Source organism: Pistacia vera, unplaced genomic scaffold (genome assembly GCF_008641045.1).
Source record: "Pistacia vera cultivar Batoury unplaced genomic scaffold, PisVer_v2 Contig67, whole genome shotgun sequence".
NCBI lineage: Eukaryota > Viridiplantae > Streptophyta > Magnoliopsida > Sapindales > Anacardiaceae > Pistacia > Pistacia vera.
Genome location: NW_022196523.1, coordinates 1,769,817 through 1,788,939, shown reverse-complemented (window position 1 = coordinate 1,788,939; position 19,123 = coordinate 1,769,817). Strand labels below are relative to the sequence as shown.

The following is a 19,123-nucleotide window of genomic DNA, read 5'->3' as shown; positions in this document are numbered from 1 at the left end:
TCAATGATCGGTTAATGGAAGGTCAACACTAATCAACGATGGTCAAAGGTTGGTCAACGGCCAAGTCCTGTAAATTGTTTAACAAATGTCAATATTTATAAAATCACATCTTAATAATCAGTAAATTATAAAATATTAAAAGTTGAAATAAGAATCTTTAAAAGAAAAATAAAAGATTTAAATTCAAAATAGGGTAAAAAACAAAAGTAAATTATGTTGACAAAATAAGAGAAAGCGACAAATACTTTATGAGACAAAAGACAAGATTTATTTATTGCTTCACTGCAAATTACAATGACTCAAAAGCAAATTGTTCTATTTATAGAGCTAAATGCCAAATGACTATATGCATAAAGAAAATATCTAGCCACTAACTCCTGCATAAGTGCCCAAAGACTAGGACTTGTAAGAGTATCAATTTAAGCATTATTCCACTAATAACATATTCCAATGGACTCGGTCAAAACAATAGACTCATAATGTAAACAAAGAGATTTAATCAAATAAACCCACGTGACTCAACATTCCTTCCCTTAAATTGAAAGATTTTCAAACAGTCAGTTTAGACAACATTAGTAACAAAAATCATTCCTGAAGCTAGTCATTCCAAAGTGCGTACACCGAGCAATTTCTGTAGCTTCTGAAATAAATGCACTTTGAGGGGTTTAGTAAATATATCAGCAACTTGGTCTTCACTTCTGCAAAAGGTAAGATCAATGATTCCATCGTTGGTGAGATTTCTCAAGAAGTGATACTTCACATCTATATGTTTACTTCGCCCATGTAAAACATGATTCTTGGAGAGCTTAATTGTTGAACTGCTATCACAATTAATTGGGGTCGGTCCTTGTTGCTTGAAATAGAGCTCTTCAAGAACTTTTCTCAACCAAATAGCTTGGCAAGCACATGAAGTTGCAGCAACGAACTTGGCTTTGGTTGTTGATAGCGTGACAAGTGGTTGTTTCTTTGAAGACCATGAGACAGCTCCTGAACCTATCATAAAGACATAACCTAAAGTGCTCTTTCTATCATCTTGATCTCTAGGATAATCACTATCAGTAAATCCAATTAAATCTGACATTTCTCCTTTCTTGTAAAACAACCCATAACCAACAGTCCCTTGCAAGTATCGAAAGATTCTTTTTGCAACTAAAAGATGTATCTCCCTCGAGCGTTCCATGTATCTGCTAATAAGACTTACATCATGCATTATGTTAGGTCTCGTAGCTGTTAAATACATCAAACTCCCTACAATTTGCTTGTAAAGAGTGCTATCAATCTTCATTCCTTTAGGATCTCGAACAAGCTTCAAACCAACTTCAGTAGGTGTGCTAACAGAATTGCAATTTTTCATTTGAAACGTGTCCAAAATGTCTTGCACATACTTCTTTTGAAAAATAAAAATTCCAGCTGCAGATTGCACCACTTCACTGCCAAAAAATAATGCATCGTTCTAAGATCAGACATATCAAATTCAACCATCATAGATTGTTTAAATTTGTTAAACATGGCACTATCATTTCCAGTGAAAATAAGATCATCAACATATAAGCAAACAATGAGCAATTTTCCTCCATCTCCAGTCTTTGTACAAAGTGTATGCTCATATGGACATTTGTTAAATCTCTCTTTAGAAAAATAAGCATCTATATGACTATACCAAGCACGTGGAGCTGGTTTTAGCTCGTACAATGCTTTTTTGAGTTTATAAACCTTATTTTCACTTCCAAGCTTCACATAACCAAGAGGTTGATCAATAGATACTTGTTCTTCCAATTCACCATGTAAAAATGCTGATTTCACATCCAACTGGAAAATAGGCCATGAGTTTTGTGTCACCAATGCAATCACTAGTCTGATTGTGTCATGTCTTGCAACTGGAGCAAAAACTTCTTTGTATTCGATGCCGAACTCTCGCTTATAGCCCTTAGCGACTAAGCGTGCCTTGTGCTTGTCAATTTCTCCATTCTCCTTCAGTTTCGTCTTGTATACCCATTTCACACCAATGCTTTTTTGCCCTTTTAGAAGCTCCGTCAACTCCCAAGTGTTGTTTCTTTAATGGCTGCTATTTCTGCATCCATAGCCTGCTGCCACTTTGACTCCTTGACAACATCTTTGAAAGCTACAAGATCACAATATGAAAAAAGAGAAAAATGTGTAAGTTGGTCTTCAGATGGATCATTCCCAAGTACCTCATAATCAGTCATCCATGCTAGTCTTTTTTTAACTCGTTGAGGTCGTTGTTCATTAGCAATATCAACTCCAGTTGGGCTTAGAAGGTCTTCTGCAATTGGTTGTTGCTCGTTTTCTATCGGTTGTCCATTCTCCACGGGCTATTGCCTTTCATTTTCTCCATCAAAGTCTGCCAGTATTTGTTGCTTGACATTGTTTTCTTTCCATGTCCAGAATCTTTCTTCGTCAAAAATTACGTCACGACTAACGACAATTTTCTTGGTGATAGGATTGCACAATTTGTACGCTTTTGACTACTCACTAACACCAAGAAAAATGCATTTTTCTCCTTTGTCATAAAGTTTTCTTCTTTTTTGATCTGGAATATGTGCATATGCTATACAACCAAAAATTTTGAAATGCTCGAGAGATGGTTTACGTCCACTCCAAGCTTCTTGTGGTGTCACATTTTGAACTGCAAGGGTGAGACTTCTGTTTAGAACATGAATACTCTAATTGACAACTTCTGGCCAAAAACTTCTTGGAATCCCGCTCCTTGCCAAGATTGACCACACCATGTTCAAGATTGTACGATTCTTCCTTTCTGCAACACCATTCTACTGCGACGTGTAAGTTGTTGTAAGTTGCTTTTGAATTCCATGAGTCTCATAGAAATTTGCAAATTCATATGAGTTGTATTCTCCACCACGATTAGTACGAAGAACTTTTATTTGGCTGCCAACTCTTTTTCAACAAGAACTTTGTAGCTTTTAAAAGCTGTAAAAGCTTCAGACTTTTCCTGTAAAAAATACACCCATGTTTTTTGGCTAAAATCATCAATGAAGGTGATCATGTATCTTTTACCTCCATTGGAAGATGGATTTATTGGCCCGCAAAGGTCAAAATGAACCAACTCTAATTACTTCTTTGCTCTTCATGATTTTCCTTGCAGAAATTGATTACGGTGTTGTTTGCTAACAACACATTCTTCACAAACTTCAGATGGAGCAGTAATTTGAGGAAGACTAGTCACCATATTTTTCTGCTGTAAAGTCTTCAATCCACCAAAACATAGGTGACCATAGCGAAACTGCCATAGCCATGCTACATTGTTCAGTTTTGTTGAGAAGCGTGAATGAGTGGTGTTGTGGAGATAAAGCGGGAACATACGATTTGTCTTCATGTTAACTTGAGCAATTAAGCCTAATTTTGCATCTTGAATTTGACATACTCCATCTTTGATAGAAATCTCATACCCCTTCTCTTGCAGCTGACCCACACTAAGCAAGTTGGTCTTTAGATCTAGGACAAAAAGAACATTAGAGATAGTGTGGGTGGAATTTTCCTTAGTTTGAATAGTTACAATTCCTTTTCCCATAACAAAAACCGTGGAGTTGTCACCAAACTTAACGGTGTTGCGAAAAGATTCGTTCAGGTCAGAGAACGCCTTCTTATCTCTACACATGTGGTTGTTGCAGCCAGTGTCTAAATACCACATGTTTGGTTGAGTTTCTTCCATTACGTGACACACCATCAAAAGAGACACCTCTTTTTTTTTTTTCTGCAAAGTTAGTTCTTTCTTCACCTTGTTTATTCAGATTAGTTCAGCATTCAGACTTGTAGTGGCCATACCTATGACATCTGTAGCACTCCACATTGGACTTGTCTGCTAACCTCAATTTATATGTAGTCGAGTGGTTGACAGCTCGTCTTCTGCCTCTTCCTTGAAATTGGTTGTCTTGGTGTTGGTGTTGGTGTTGTTGTTGTTGTTGATTTCCACGATCATTGTTTCCTTTGCCTCTGCCTCGACCTCTACCTCATCCTCTGTCTCCTCTTGTCGCCAAGTGATTTTCTATTAAGGTCTTCAAAGCTTGCTCCTCTTTCTCCTGCTGGTTAAATTTATGCTCATGAACCAACAAAGAACTTTGTAATTTAGTCAATTGAAAGGTCATCAATATCATGAGATTCTTCTATGGAACAAACAACAAAATTAAATTTTGGTGTCATAGATCGAACAATATTCTCTACTATGGTCACGTCCTCTGTCTTGTCCCCGTGGATCCGCATCTTGTTCACGATCGCCATTGTTCGAGAGAAATAATCTATAATTGATTCTCCCGACTTCATTCGAAGTGTTTGGAACTCCGTATGAAGTGCTTGAAGCTACTGCCTCTTTGCCCTTGTAGAACCTTGATACTTCTTCTTCATGGAATCCCAAATATGTTTCGAAGTGTCTTTGCAAAGAATGGTTTCCAAGATTGAGCGATCAATTGCTTGGAAAAGATAATTCTTTGCCTTGAGATCTTTCAACCGTTGCCCTTCTAGCTCCGTTCTTTGTGCTTGTGTCATTGTCGTACTATCTATTAGCACCGTATTCATTCAGAGACGACATGCCAATACTCATTAAATCTTAGAAAGTTCTCCATTAACATGCTCCAATGATCATAATAACCATCAAAGCGAGGAACAGACGGTTGAACAAAATTTTCGGTGGCCATCGTTCACTACTACAAAAAATAAAACAAAGTGAAGGAGAAAAGAAATAAAGCTGCTGCAATACGCCCTTTCGTTCTCACAAAACTCGCCCCTTTTTTTTTTGTTCTCTCAACCTCACTAGCAAACACCACACTTTGTTCTTTCTTCTCTCACTTTTTGTCAAACTCCTTACACTATCTTTTTGTTTTAACTTGGTTGTACCAAATGTCGACAAAATAAGAGAAAAAGACAAATAGTTTTTGAGACAAAAGACAAGATTTATTTATTGCTTCACTGCAAATTACAATGACTCAAAAGCAAACTGCTCTATTTGTAGAGCTAAATGCCAAACAACTATATGCATAAAGAAAATATCTAGCTACTAACTCCTGCATAAGTGCCCATAGACTAGGACTTGTAATAGTATCAATTTAAGCATTATTCCACTAATAACAAACTCCAATGGACTCGGTCAAAACAATAGACTCATAATGTAAACAAAGACACTTAATCAAATAAACTAGGGGTGTTCGGTTCCTGGTACCCTGCATTTTTTGAAGGAATCGGAACTGGAACCGGAATTAGAACCGAAACTGGAACCGAAACCGACGGTTCCTTGAAATTTGGAACCGATACCGGAACCGACGATTCTGGGTACCCTGAAAAATTCATTATCCCCCAAAAGTTTTAAAAATGATAAAAAAACTCTTAAAAACTTACAAATACCCCCTACCCACCCACCCACCTGGCACTTGTTAAAAAAAATATAATTACAAATTATAAATTCAAAATTACAAACTTCATTACTTTGTAAAGGTAGATTCTCAAATGTCAAACCAACTTACTTTAAATGTTATGAAATATAAACATAAATGTATTCACATTACTTTTTCTACAAAAGTTTTTATTAACCCCCCTACTCTTTAATTTTATTTTATATTAGTCTCGGTTCATAATTATAGGAATTGAAACTACACAGTAATGGTTCCAAAAATTTGGAATCAGAACCTACCCATTGACGGTCGGTTTCGGGTAGGAACCGGAGCCAAAACCCGGGTACCTGTTGGTTCCCGTTCTAATCGGTTCTTTTGAACACCCCTAAAATAAACCCACGTGACTCAACAAATTCACTGGATTCCCTATCTTAAGAATTTGGTGGAATCCTTAACCTATGCTTTTATGAAATAGATTATCCATGAGATTCCAATTCTTTACTCAATTCTAATAAGTAAACAAGAGAATTAGGAATCCTAATCCTAATTCTATTCTCTTGTCAATTCTTAAAAGTCAAAAGTAAACTAATGCTTTTATGGGCTTAATCTTAGGTTCTACTTAGTAACCCCTTCCCTTACCAAGGTTTACGCATTTTCGCCCAATCCATAACTGCATCCATTCTTCCTTTAAAGGTATAAATCCAATTTATAAAGTTTTTTCATACATTCACTTACCATTATATATGTATGCCAACATTCTTATACAAAGATACTCTTGAAAACATGCAAGCTTATACATTTTGGTACACTCTAGTTTATAGGAGTGAGCAGGTCCTAGTACTCGACCCAATTCCTTAGAACTGGATCCAGACCCAACAGTGCCTAGGATTTAGGAATCAGAACTAGACTTGATGGTTCCTAGAATTTAGGAACTAGAACTGGACTCAGTCGGTTTTCATTCCTAAATGCTTGGAACATGTTTCGGTTCTAGGACGGGGTATCGGACATTGTTCACACAAAATTACAAATATACCCCTCATGTTCGCAAAAATTACAAATATAACCTATAAAAATTACAAATACACTCCCAATTGTATACAGAAATTACAAATATGCATCAGATACCCATTGGTTCCACCTCGGATACTTGGACCTCGGTTCCGAGTTCAATTCCTAAAACGGTGAAACCGAACCTGGGCTCACTTAGTGCCAGTTCCACCAAATTTGGAATTGAAACCGATATCTCAAGTACCCGTTGATTCCAGTCTTACCTTAAAAATTTGCTCACCCCTACCCGTAGTTCATTCGCTCACGACACTCAAAGTCACCAACATTATACATATTATATAAAGTTTTAATGTACAAATCAAAGGTTTTTGTCAAGTTGATTGCCTTTAATTTTTGCATTTTGTAAAGTCAACGACGGGTTTCTAGTTTGTATGGTACCATAGGAAGTTCACACTAGACAAATTTTATATATTAGTCAATGAAACCATAAAGCGTCAACATATTTTGATTATTTTTATGTAGACCAAAAAATCAATACACTAAAATGATATTATTTTTTGTTCGGATGTCTGCACTTGAGAATTTGTGTACATTCCCTTATCCAACGGGTTAGATTCACGCAACCTCACAACAAGTTCCATGCACCATCATCTATCAAAGTATCACAGTTATTTTACTTTCTACTTTGTGTCACCGCTTCGTGGCTTTGTCCTTTCTGTCAGCGCAAGTACAACTCAAACCCCCTTTTAGTAATTTCACACCCTTCATTTTTCGTAAATTCATATCAATTTATAAAAATTCCCATCACCGTCCATCTTGTCCCAATTAACGTTCCAGATCGTTCCACGCTATAATTTAAATTTCTGAAAACACAAAAAATTATAAATAAAATTTTCTTACTTCTCTTCATTGAAAAGTATTCTTCTGCTCTCTCCACACTCTCTCTTCCATTAGATTCTTCCTTAATAGATCCCCAAATTTCAAAACCCTAATTTCGTCACAGAGTGACAATCAAAGTCTTCAAATTTGCGATCAAAATCCAAAATTGAAACATCTGGCTGATTCACCGTTAGAAATCTTGCTGAAATTAAGAATCTTTTTCGTTGTTGCGAGTGATTGTGAGGGAAGATTAGTGTTGTTAGGTTCTTTTTAAATTGTGATGAGAATAATTGAAGGATGAACGATGCCGGTGCTGCGTAGCGGAGTGCGCAGAGGCCGAGCAGCAGCAGCAGCGAAGGCGGAAGAGACGGCGGAGGATCGGCGGGAGGGGAATAGGAATATAGTCGAGGGATCGGGAGAGGCGATTGCGACACGAACGAGGCGGAGACGCGCGGCTGCGGCGGCGGCAGTGCCATTGCCGGTTGGAGTGCCGAAGAGTAATAATAACAATAAGGAGAAGGTTAAGGTTGATGAGAAAGTAGTGGTGGTAGCGGAGGTGAAAGAGGTGGAGAAAGCAGAGGAGGAAGTTGGGGAGAAGAATATGGATGAGTTTGACAGTGGTGGTCGAAGTAACGATAAGGCCGTGGCGGGGGGCGAAGATGAGGGAAGCACGGCGCCTCTTCCTGAAAAAGTAACAATTTCTTTCTCTTCTTTTCTTTTCTTTTTTTCTTAAATAATTTTTGGTTTTTAGGCCTTTTTGTTATAAATTTGATTTTTTTTTTTTAGAGTATCAGATGTACGGTGGTTGTTTGGATTGGTTTATGAATTGAATTTGTTGATGGGTTTGATTTATGTTAGTGTATGATGTACCAGTTTTAAAGTCAAGTTTGGGACGGGGAGTAATTAGTGTTTTGAGTGTTGGTTTTGAGGACGGAGTAATTTTAATTAAACAAAGGCTGTTATTGGGGGAAAGTTAGATTTGGTTGTGATTGCAGTGTGAGATGGTTTGCACGTGTTAGTTTTATGTACGTTATGTTAACTTATTTGGTATAAAATGAGGATCTTTCGTCATATATTTAATGTGGACACTATCTTGATGCACTGAGAATATATGCTATCTTGATATACCCAGAATATGCAATATTCTAAACTGCCATAACTAATATGTATTTCTGTAGTTAGATGTCGTCCTGCTATTTGAAGGTATTTTTTTTTTTTTTTTTTTTTTCGTTCCTGTAGCTTATAACTACTTGGTCTGACCTAATTTATAGGACATCAATGGTTCACAAAACGGTTTATGATATTCATTTATAAACTTGACTTTTTTCAATTTGGTCGCCTTGTGGCATGGCGCTTTTCTCGTGTTTCGCCTGTGTATTTGTCTTCTCTTGTTGCTTTCTAAGATGGCCTGAATTTAAGTGAATTTCGAGAATTTAATCATCAATAATGACAATAAAGTAATTGTGGCACTTAAAAGTTGTTTTTTGTCAGTGTTATACCGCAGGCATTGCAGTATTCATATTAAGAATGTCATGAGTTGTTGTTCATATTTATAGGCTGACTTGGTCTCCACTAATTTATTGATTGAGTTAACATATTTTTTGTATGAAATGACCTAATTAGCCTTGTTGACCTCTCTATGAAAATGAGGTTTCTCATGTTGAATAGGGTGCTTAGTTAAAGCTCAAAAAATTTCTCTGTATTATTTTTTTATCCGGCAATAAGGCTTTCTTAGTTTATTATTTTCCCTCTTCCTTCCAATATTTTGATCAGCACGGGTTTTGGTTTGACATTTGATTGGGAATTGTGTAGTTTATTCTATATGGAGTTAAAGACCAGTTGTAAGGCAGTTGTGAAGCTTTATATATAATTTTGTCAATTGAATTATATTTGGATAAATGTAGTCTCTTATTGTAATAGTACCATGACATTTTCTTTTTCTCTTGTATCTCCGAAAAATGAATTTAATTCTTGGTTCTCACAGATTTCAGTTGGGGGTTCCCCAATGTATAGACTGGACCGAAAGCTGGGCAAGGGTGGTTTTGGGCAAGTATATGTTGGTCGTCGTGTGTCTCCTGTAAATACAAATGATAGATCTACCGGCCCAGGAGCTGTGGAGGTATAGCATTTAGTATCTGATTTTTTATTCTGTGAATTTTGTTTTTTATCTTTCGTGTTGTACCTACTTATTCATTGAATGATCTCTGCATTCTAGGTTGCGTTGAAATTTGAACACAGAAGTAGTAAAGGATGCAACTATGGACCGCCATATGAGTGGCAAGTATACAAGTGAGTATAGTAATATTTGCTTATGTTTTATTATGATTGTTGGTTTTCTATTTTTTATAGACTGTTAACCTTTTTTGTGACTTTAACAGCACCCTTGGTGGTAGTCATGGTGTCCCTCGAGTACACTTCAAGGGCCGGCAAGGTGATTATTATGTCATGGTATGTTATCTTTTGAACTCTGTTTTGATTTTTTTTTTTTTTTTTTTAATCTGCCTCAGCTTGTCTGTACAAGGATTTATGAAAAACCTTAATTGTTGCAGGTCATGGATATGCTGGGACCAAGCTTGTGGGATGTTTGGAATAATAACTCACATACGTAAGTTCTCTCAAAATTGATGCATATTCATTTAGCTTTTCCCTGTTAAAGTACTATGTCATCTCGTTTCTTGGTTGCTTAATTTAATACTGTTGTTAATGACAGGATGTCCATTGAAATGGTTGCCTGCATTGCCATTGAAGCAATATCCATATTGGAGAAGATGCACTCCAGAGGGTAAGGTTTCTTGTGTTACTAACCATGTCTTTTACTTCTTGTCACCACTCATACCCATAGGTTCCACTGTTTATTTTATTTTTCTGTGAGGCGGAGTGCATTGGTCTGCATAGTTAGTGACGTATATGAAACACTCCTATGGTTATCTGTATGACCAAAACCATAAAATATAGGATTCTCATATTAGGCTCACCGCAATTTGTGGCAGGTATGTGCATGGAGATGTAAAGCCTGAAAATTTTCTGCTTGGTCCTCCAGGAACAACTGATGAGAAGAGATTATTTCTTGTTGACCTTGGATTAGGTAAACTGTTTATCACTTTGTTTCTTATGTTAAGCACTCTTTTTGCAAAAATGTTTTGTAAGTCATAGATTTATGACCTGATTTTGGCAATCAGCTACTAAATGGCGAGATAGTTCAACTGGATTGCATGTTGAATATGATCAACGGCCAGATGTTTTCAGGTATGACCATAATTTTGTCATGGTTGGTTTGAAATTTTTTTTATTTCTGGTATTTTTATTCTCTTAATTTAAAGGGTTATTCCTGTCTGGCAGAGGAACTGTGCGTTATGCTAGCGTACATGCCCATTTAGGTAGAACTGGGAGTAGGAGAGATGATCTAGAATCACTTGCTTACACACTCATTTTCCTTCTTCGAGGTCGTTTGCCTTGGCAAGGATACCAGGTCAGTAGTCCTTCTTATCTTTTGTAGGAATTTGTATTTTGTGGGGATATAAAAAAGGAATGAGAAAGGATAGATGTTTGTGCTTGATCTTGCATGTAACATTTTAACATTATTATTTTTGTAGGGAGAGAATAAAGGATTCCTTGTTTGCAAGAAAAAAATGGCAACGTCTCCAGAGGCTCTATGTTGCTTCTGTCCACAGCCTTTTAGACAGTTCGTTGAGTATGTTGTGAACTTGAAGTTTGATGAAGAACCTAATTACACAAAATACATTTCCCTCTTTGATGGGATTGTTGGTCCAAATCCAGATATCAGGCCAATTAACACAGAAGGTGCACAGAAGGTATTGGTTATGTTTATTTATCTTGTAGTTATTGTGGTTTTGCCATTGAAGGTATCGTTAGATATACTGAATTTGAATGATGAAAGATTTTGGTGTACCTAACTTGTACTTCTAAACTTGTGAAGCTTTATCAAGTTGGTCATAAGAGAGGTCGGCTAACAATGGAGGATGAAGATGATGAACAACCGAAGAAGAAGATTCGGATGGGAATGCCAGCTACACAATGGATTAGTGTTTATAACGCTCGTCGACCGATGAAGCAAAGGTATAATCATGCTTCATGTCATTTGTTAGCTGCTTCGCAGATTTGGCTAGGGTTGGTTTAATGATATTATCAGTTCTTTTTGCTTTTTGGGTCTGTTGTTCATTGGAATGGTTAAGGCTTTACTGAGTTTATAGTTTTTCCTGTCTATTGCAATTTGTGTCCTTCATTTTTAGTGTCTGCATTATTTCCTAAATTTAATTAAGAATGATCAAATAGTTTGAATCATTATGATGAGAATTTTGCTTTTTCTTGCCATTGTAGGTATCACTATAATGTGGCAGATGCAAGGCTTGCGCAGCACATTGAGAAAGGGAATGAGGATGGATTGTTTATTAGCAGTGTAGCTTCATGTCAAAATCTGTGGGCCCTTATTATGGACGCTGGCACTGGTTTCAGTGCACAAGTCTATGAACTCTCGCCCTTTTTTCTTCATAAGGTACATGCTCTTTTTTATTTATCAATTTGTTGTCTGCTCTTCTGTACTGTCACACTGTTGTATCCCTTAATAAAATTTACTATCGTGTAAAATAGGTTTTTTTAGGATAATAGTAACTAATTTGTTGTTTGGCTGTCTGTGCAGGAATGGATAATGGAGCAGTGGGAAAAGAACTATTACATCAGTGCAATAGCTGGAGCTACAAATGGAAGCTCCTTGGTAGTCATGTCAAAGGGTTAGTCTAAGATAGTTTACTTCTTGGTTCTGTATGCATTTGAGTTTTTAAATTCATTGTAATTGACTATAAATTATATATTGTGTGCAGGGACACAGTATTTGCAGCAATCTTACAAAGTCAGCGATTCATTTCCTTTTAAGTGGATCAATAAAAAATGGAGAGAGGGTTTCTATGTCACTGCTATGGCCACCTCTGGCAGTAGATGGGGAGTGGTCATGTCTCGCGGTGCAGGATTTTCTGACCAGGTCATTTTGGAATTACCGATGTTGCATGCCAATGTTTAATATGGTAGAAGCACCTGTAACTTACTGATGTTCTGCATTTATTTCAGGTTGTTGAACTTGATTTTCTTTACCCAAGCGAAGGTATTCATCGGCGGTGGGATTCTGGATACCGTATCACAGCTACTGCAGCAACTTGGGACCAGGCTGCTTTTGTTCTTAGCGTGCCAAGGAGAAAACCTGCAGATGAAACCCAAGAAACGCTTCGAACTTCAGCTTTTCCTAGTGCACATGTCAAGGTTTATCATCTATTTTGATCATGTATTGCATTTCATCTGTTACTGTTTTCAATATAATCTCCAGGTCTGAAAGTTTTAACTGCTTTTGCAGGAAAAATGGGCTAAGAATCTTTATATTGCATCCGTCTGCTACGGACGAACAGTTTCATGAGGTGTACATTATTATTTGGTGCCACTCCTGACAGCATTGTAACTAGTGAGAATCCTTGTTCTCAACACCACCTTAGGTAGCCACTGGAAAGCAAGAAATTTCTTAAGTTTCATGCTCAAGGCTTAGAGAGGTTTTGATGAGTACAGATTTAATTGATTTTAATCAAGGTATAGATGCCAGGTTAGTCACACTGTATGTTGTGTCAATCGGGTGGAATTTCTCTTTGGCCAATGTCCCAATTTTATGGGTCTGTTAGCTTTGTATAGTCTTGAACAATAAGCACTTTTGTAGGTCATAATATGCAAAAAGTTGGCTTTTAATCATTATTTGTGCTCTTGATTTGTAATTCTATATTTGTGTTGATTTGGTAACTTTATCGAATCAATAATGAAATATAACCCAATGTTTTAAAACCCAACCCGGGGTGAAATTCAAAAAAGTGGTCGGGTCTCAGGTAGATTGATAGGTCAAATTGGTGTTCAAAAGTTTGAAATCTAACAAAAACACCCTTGAAAATTACATGTAAGTTCTTATATGTTTGAAATCTTGTAAAAACACTCCAAAGATTATCGTCGATGTCGGCAAATAGGGACGACAACACTCTCCATCACCACAAAAACATTCCTCTCGGCTTCTTGACCAAAACTTATATCACCCTTCTCTCGTTTGCCTTTTCAATCGTCGATAATAGCAAGATTTTTTCGATGATATTGTTTTGCGATTTTCAGTCGATTCACTCATTAGAAATCAACGTTGTTGCCACCATTATACTCACCGACAATTTTTCTTTAAAAGCCTTAACATCTTAATCTTTAATTATTCATGGATTGATGTCCTAATTTCTAAGAATTTTAAATAAATATTTAAATTTATAGCCTCACCTGGTAAAGGTTTTGAGTCCCAATTGAACTGGTCGAGTCAGACTAGGTTTTAAAACAGTGATATTCCCTAAATGATCACTTCAACTTACAAATTCAGTTCTTTGTTTTTTAAATAAACATGGGAAAACAGTTTCCAAAACGCATCCACAGACCTTCTAGTTGTTAATCAAGTCACAAAATGACAAAATAGTTAAATTATTAACACTAAAATGGCGTTTGATTGAGAGTTATATGAGATTACTAAGGTTATATTATCTTATATTACTTTATTATTACGTTTAGTTATCAAGTAATATAAGATTTTGGTAATATTCTAATACCAATTGTAGTTACTGTTTGTAATATTAGAGGTAATCTGATAACTTCAATTTTCTTAGGTATTGTAAGATTACCAAGATAATCTTATTTTTGTTACAATTTTATCCCTTATTAATAAAATTTTAGGACAATAATACTCTAATTTTTAAATTAATTTACATGAATCTAACTTTTACTATGTTAGCCCAATCAATTAATTTTTTGGACAAAATTACTCTTGAATTCAAAACAAATTACAGCCCACCTAAGCCATCACCCCCACCCATCTACCGCTAGCCAAACCATCGCCAGCTGTTGCCAAAAGTCACCAAAAGAAGCTGGAAATCACTGTGAGTAGCTCACCATCACTGGGCGACTTCGATATGACCGTTTCTAGCCATTTTGATGACTGAAAACAGCTATATCAGAGTAAATCTGACAAAAAACGACCATATCGAAGCCTCACGATCTCTCTCGACTACTCACAGTGATTTCCAACGATGACTAACAGTGGCAGGTAGTGGCTTGGAGTGGTAGGGGTGATTTTGTTATAAATTAAAATTTTATATAAGCAGGGACGTTTTAACTAAATCTAAAATGTTGAGGATTAAAAAAAATTATTCAAAAATTAATAATATAAATAATATTATATTAATATTTAAAAAGAGGGTAATTTAATAATTTAAATAATATACCTATCAATTTATTCCTCCTAACTAAGCATATTAATATAACATACCCACCAATTTATTCAAACTAAACAAACACATTTTCTTAAGGATTCTCAGTAATCTTCAAGGTAATCTAACTTTCCTGTAATCCAATATTCTTAATAATCTAACATTCCCTAAACCAAATACACCCTAAGGGGAAAAGTTGATCTTCACTTTTCACCCTAATGCAAACCGCTTGAATATGAAAGGTTGCCTCACATTTTAATGTTTAGGCCTGCGACACAGCCTCCCCAAATCAACAGCTTCCTGGTACAAACATGTCAGATGAAATATCAGACGAGATTGATTTAATTTCTACATAACATAAAGGTTTAAAACAATACAGCATGACTTGAGTTACCACGTGTAGTTTCGTATGCAATACTCGTATACGTACATACATACATATGCAGACAAACTGACAAGAGGAAGGAGATAGTTTTGTTAAATAACCTCGGTGTAGTCATGCCTGTAACGAACCAAAAAGATGCACCGGCAGGCTTCTATATCATTATTATCATGATGTAACTGCCTCTGGATTTCTACAACGTAGGCATCACAGTAGACTGCTTGATGTTCTCTTTCCTGTAATCCGCCATTAAAGAGAGAGAGAGAGAGAAAAACAAACAAACTTAGTTTAAGGGTATGTCTCTTCTCCATTCTGTTTCTTCCATACTTCCCAAGGCAACAACCTCACATAGCATACAAATGGGTTTCATTTCTATATATGAACTGCAAGTAATGCACCATGGATAGTTGAATCGCAACAATAATTAAAGAATAAGCAAATGATAGTCAACACAGCAACAACCCTCTATACGCTTTTCAAAGTGCATAGTCCAAAACGCGTAATTGATAGTTGCATGTTACTTCCTTCTTATTTTTCTAAAGAAAATGGAATACCTGGTAGCACAGTACAAGATCTCCAACGTTGACCTCATGACACTCTGATGGTTCTAACGGAATAGATCGCTCACGAACACCCTCTTTTACATTCACCCATTCATCTTCCGCATTGCCAAACCCAGAAAATCGTACACGTACTTCCTATGAATATATGCACTATTTAGTAATTTATTGTAGGTTTAAATAATGAACAAATCTCTCTCTTTAATGAAAGATATAGTAAGCTCAATGTTTCACTGGACAATGTGTACTTGATTGAACTAGTCTAAGCCGTATTGTTGCAGGTTGAAATGAGTTTACGCACTGATCAGAGATTAGATAGCTTTAGTTTGAAAAAACCAAGATCCAAAATGTCGAGTTCAATTGCAAAATAGTAATGTCGAAACAAGGAAAGCATTAGAAATAATCACCAAAGCTTGAGAAACAATTCGCTGGTTCATTTTAAAAGATCTCATAAGCAAGGCACTTGTTTAAGAAATGCCACGTTGATCCTTAAGAAACATAAATTCATTGTAAATGATTCTTACTAGATCACCAGCATATGTAACCCTGTAGGTGAGGAACGAAGCAACATCGTACCTGGACGTTACACCAAAAAAGCATTTCAAACATTCTACAATAAATCATAATACGGTTTCTGTACATGCAAGAAGCAAATATAGCAATTTAACACAAACTTCTGCGATCCCATGTTACTAGATACATTCTTACCATGCAGCGTCTTTTGCTGATTTAGCTTCAAATTGGCATTCCTTTAGTTCTGAGATCCGGTTACCTGCATAATAATTGATATCAGAAATCAAGTTATAGTTCTGTTTATAGTTTTGCATCTATGGCAATACTTTTACTGAGACTGAATGACAAAATCAGATGGTCAGCTATCATTATTAATTTCCATAGGATGGCCTGATATGTATACAGCATAAGCATTTAATTCATCTTTAAAATGAGGGAAAAAAATATCGGATTATATTTTGTCATCATAAACTGCATTCAGATTTTGCTGAGTAGAGAAGGAAAAACAGGTATTACTGATCTAAAGCCTTACATGGGAAGTTAATAATTAACATTACAGCAGCAGGAAAAGAGGGAAAAAAGAATATAGATGTAGATTGAAAGTAACCAAAAAAGACATCTCAAAGCGAGTTATAATACTCAAAAGTAACTAATCTGCATCACGTCACCAGTTTTCATATACTTCAGCATTCTTATTTATAGAATATAACTAAAGGAAAAGACTATTAGGCTTTATCCCTCATTTTCTCAATCATAAAAAATCAACAGTAGGCATCCAAGAGCCTCCAGTAAACTTGTTATTGCTCCTAAAAAAAGGCTGAGATAAACTATATCAACAAGGCTGCCAGTCGACGTCATTGCACTTGGCAAGTATGTGCTGTATCCAAAAATCATGATTGATTCAAAATGAATGACAGGTTATGGTCATTGACAAGAATGAGATCCTGGCGCCAGCTTATCCTGTTTTTCCATAGCTACAAAACCGAATTAGAATGGCTTACATTATGCTCTATGTTATAATTCCTCGTTCAGATTTTGATGATGTCCCAATTATATAACTGTTTCTTTTTCTTATTTCTTGAATGCAATTCCACTATTGCAAGTACAACAAACTCTAACTCAACAAGTGACACTCTTGGGTTAAACTTGTGGGTAACTAGCAACCTAAGTTTAGTTCTACACGATCAATAAACCTCAAACAACATTTTCCAATAATTATTATGCAGATTATCAAGCCTAAAGTTCAAAACACACAGATAAATGATTCAACATAACATAATTTCAAAAATCTTAATTTCACAGCAATTCTACTCATGCTGATACAAAACCTTTAGGCTTTTGTGAAGTCTCAGGTTCAATGCTTGGAAAAATTTCACGAGAAAGATTAACAAAGAAACTAAGGGCCTTAGATGAAGACGGTTGGACTTTAGTTCGTGAGCCTTTCAGCTTATCCAGGAACCAACTTTGCACCTATAAGAAAATAAGAACAAGACAAGAGTTATGAAGGGATTCAAACAAACAAATAATAAAGTTTGGAGGAGACTCAAGAAAACAACCTGTTGCCAAGGAATGGCAGGTCTCGCAGCACGACTCGCAGCAAAACTGATAAATACAGAGAAATACAGAGAAGAAAAAGACTAAATGTTCACAAAACTTGTTATCTAAAGCACATAATAGTAATCAAAAAAAAGAAAAGAGACAATTTTGATTCAATTAAGGCTACATAATGATTTTCCAGAAAGGGATTCCACCTAAAACTGGTTGCGAGTGCTTGGCAAAACTCCTGGCTCAATGATGCTTCGCCTAACTCCTTATATGTACTCTCCAATTCCTTAATCTATCAAAGAAGACGAAACAACAAACCCGCGTTCAGACAGGTGGACCTTTTCTCTTGGAATTGTAAAAGAAATCTTGAGATCTCATCTTTCTCAGCCCATGGGTTTGAGGGGTTCGCTTCAGTAGTTGTAAGTTAAATTTTATTTTCTTAAACAAAAACGAGATAATAAAGTATGTACTTATATACAATGTATATAACTGAACACGCAGAGGACAGCTAAAGTGAAAAAAAAAAAAATTGAACTTGAACTGCAAACTCAATAGACAGCCCAGAAAGCTACAAAACCCAGTGAAAACAGCAAATGAATAAACCTACCTCACTAAACCTTCACAATCCTTCATAAACCTTCCATAAAATTCCAAATTATCATAAACCTCAAAAAAGTTCTTCATACACGGTACACCCCATCAGAAGTTCCATAAAAATCAAAATCAGACAATGAACTATTTAAGAAAAAAAACCCATAATCATCATTCTGAGCAGAAACCATATATTACAGCAGATAAACACTTTAAGCAACATAAGCACACAAACTGAGAGGTGAACAACCAAAACATACCCTCATGAAAAATGAAGAAACCATGAAGAAAATACTCTCAAAGATAATATTTTTATTATTTATTTTATTATGTTACCTCAGCAAGTGTAATTCAGGCCATGAGTCTCCTGCTGACACCAAATCCCCCATGTCTTTGAAAAACGAACAAGTTCAAGTGAGAGAGAGAGAATCTTGAGGCTTCACTTTCAGAGGTTTATGTCAGAACTGAGGTTTAGTTGGTGCTTAGTGGATTCTGTCGCCCAATTACATCTTGCCACGTCGGGTTCAGAACAAGTAGACCCCACGTGCATTCTATATTGCTGTAAAACGACATGGTTTTGGTGTATAGATTCCTAGTTTATTTCCATTGACTCACAAAAATCAAATGACTTGTATTGTATATTTGTATGTTCATTTCTAGAGCTCTTTCTACAAATGATTATAAAAAAGTATCAATAGAGGGATTTATAAGACTGTCATAATATTTTATTAAAAAAATAATGTTCGGTGAAACATTAATCGGTTAAATTTGTATTGTGTTGGATTATTACGAAAGTTAAGACATCTCATCGTTTGAATCTAATCGTCGAATTTGTGAAATCTGCATATATGATAGCAATTAGAGCAGTTTGGATAATTGTATGGAGGTTGAACTTGACGGTTATCTAAAATGCTTGATGGATGGTTGTTTTGTCGTTATAGAAATAAAAAATAAACCCCAATTCATATTAAAATTATTATCCATCTCATTGCTATATGATAGTGA

The 19,123-nt window shown here is 35.9% G+C and overlaps 2 protein-coding genes across 2 annotated transcripts; one reads left to right on the top strand and one right to left on the bottom strand.

Annotated features, from left to right (window-relative positions):
* The first annotated feature begins 7,280 nt into the window (after positions 1 to 7,280).
* Positions 7,281 to 12,995, top strand: LOC116112851 (casein kinase 1-like protein HD16). The gene is made up of 16 exons (XM_031398977.1): positions 7,281 to 7,938; positions 9,232 to 9,366; positions 9,463 to 9,536; positions 9,626 to 9,695; positions 9,797 to 9,852; positions 9,958 to 10,029; positions 10,238 to 10,332; positions 10,427 to 10,493; positions 10,587 to 10,716; positions 10,841 to 11,059; positions 11,185 to 11,324; positions 11,586 to 11,760; positions 11,905 to 11,995; positions 12,086 to 12,243; positions 12,330 to 12,518; positions 12,610 to 12,995. Exons 1-16 carry the CDS (start codon positions 7,552 to 7,554, stop codon positions 12,667 to 12,669), a joined length of 2,118 nt encoding a protein of 705 aa, XP_031254837.1. The 5' UTR covers positions 7,281 to 7,551; the 3' UTR covers positions 12,670 to 12,995.
* A 1,614-nt stretch (positions 12,996 to 14,609) lies between these two features.
* Positions 14,610 to 18,466, bottom strand: LOC116112822 (protein SAWADEE HOMEODOMAIN HOMOLOG 1-like; the record flags this gene model as incomplete). Its single annotated transcript, XM_031398939.1, has 9 exons — positions 14,610 to 14,827; positions 15,014 to 15,145; positions 15,464 to 15,607; positions 15,994 to 16,045; positions 16,178 to 16,241; positions 17,311 to 17,452; positions 17,539 to 17,584; positions 17,734 to 17,819; positions 18,455 to 18,466. Coding segments are annotated over 9 exons (723 nt in total), but the record flags the coding sequence as incomplete, so codon positions are not given.
* Positions 18,467 to 19,123: the final 657 nt, after the last annotated feature.

What these genes read in the sequence shown, in the direction of transcription:
- LOC116112851 (XM_031398977.1), top strand. Translation starts at nt 7,552, where the DNA reads ATGCCGGTGCTGCGTAGCGGAGTGCGCAGAGGCCGAGCAGCAGCAGCA. An exon ending in TATGAGTGGCAAGTATACAA is followed by an intron (nt 9,537 to 9,625) that starts GTGAGTATAGTA and finishes TGACTTTAACAG; the next exon opens with CACCCTTGGTGGTAGTCATG. An exon ending in GTGCAGGATTTTCTGACCAG is followed by an intron (nt 12,244 to 12,329) that starts GTCATTTTGGAA and finishes CATTTATTTCAG; the next exon opens with GTTGTTGAACTTGATTTTCT.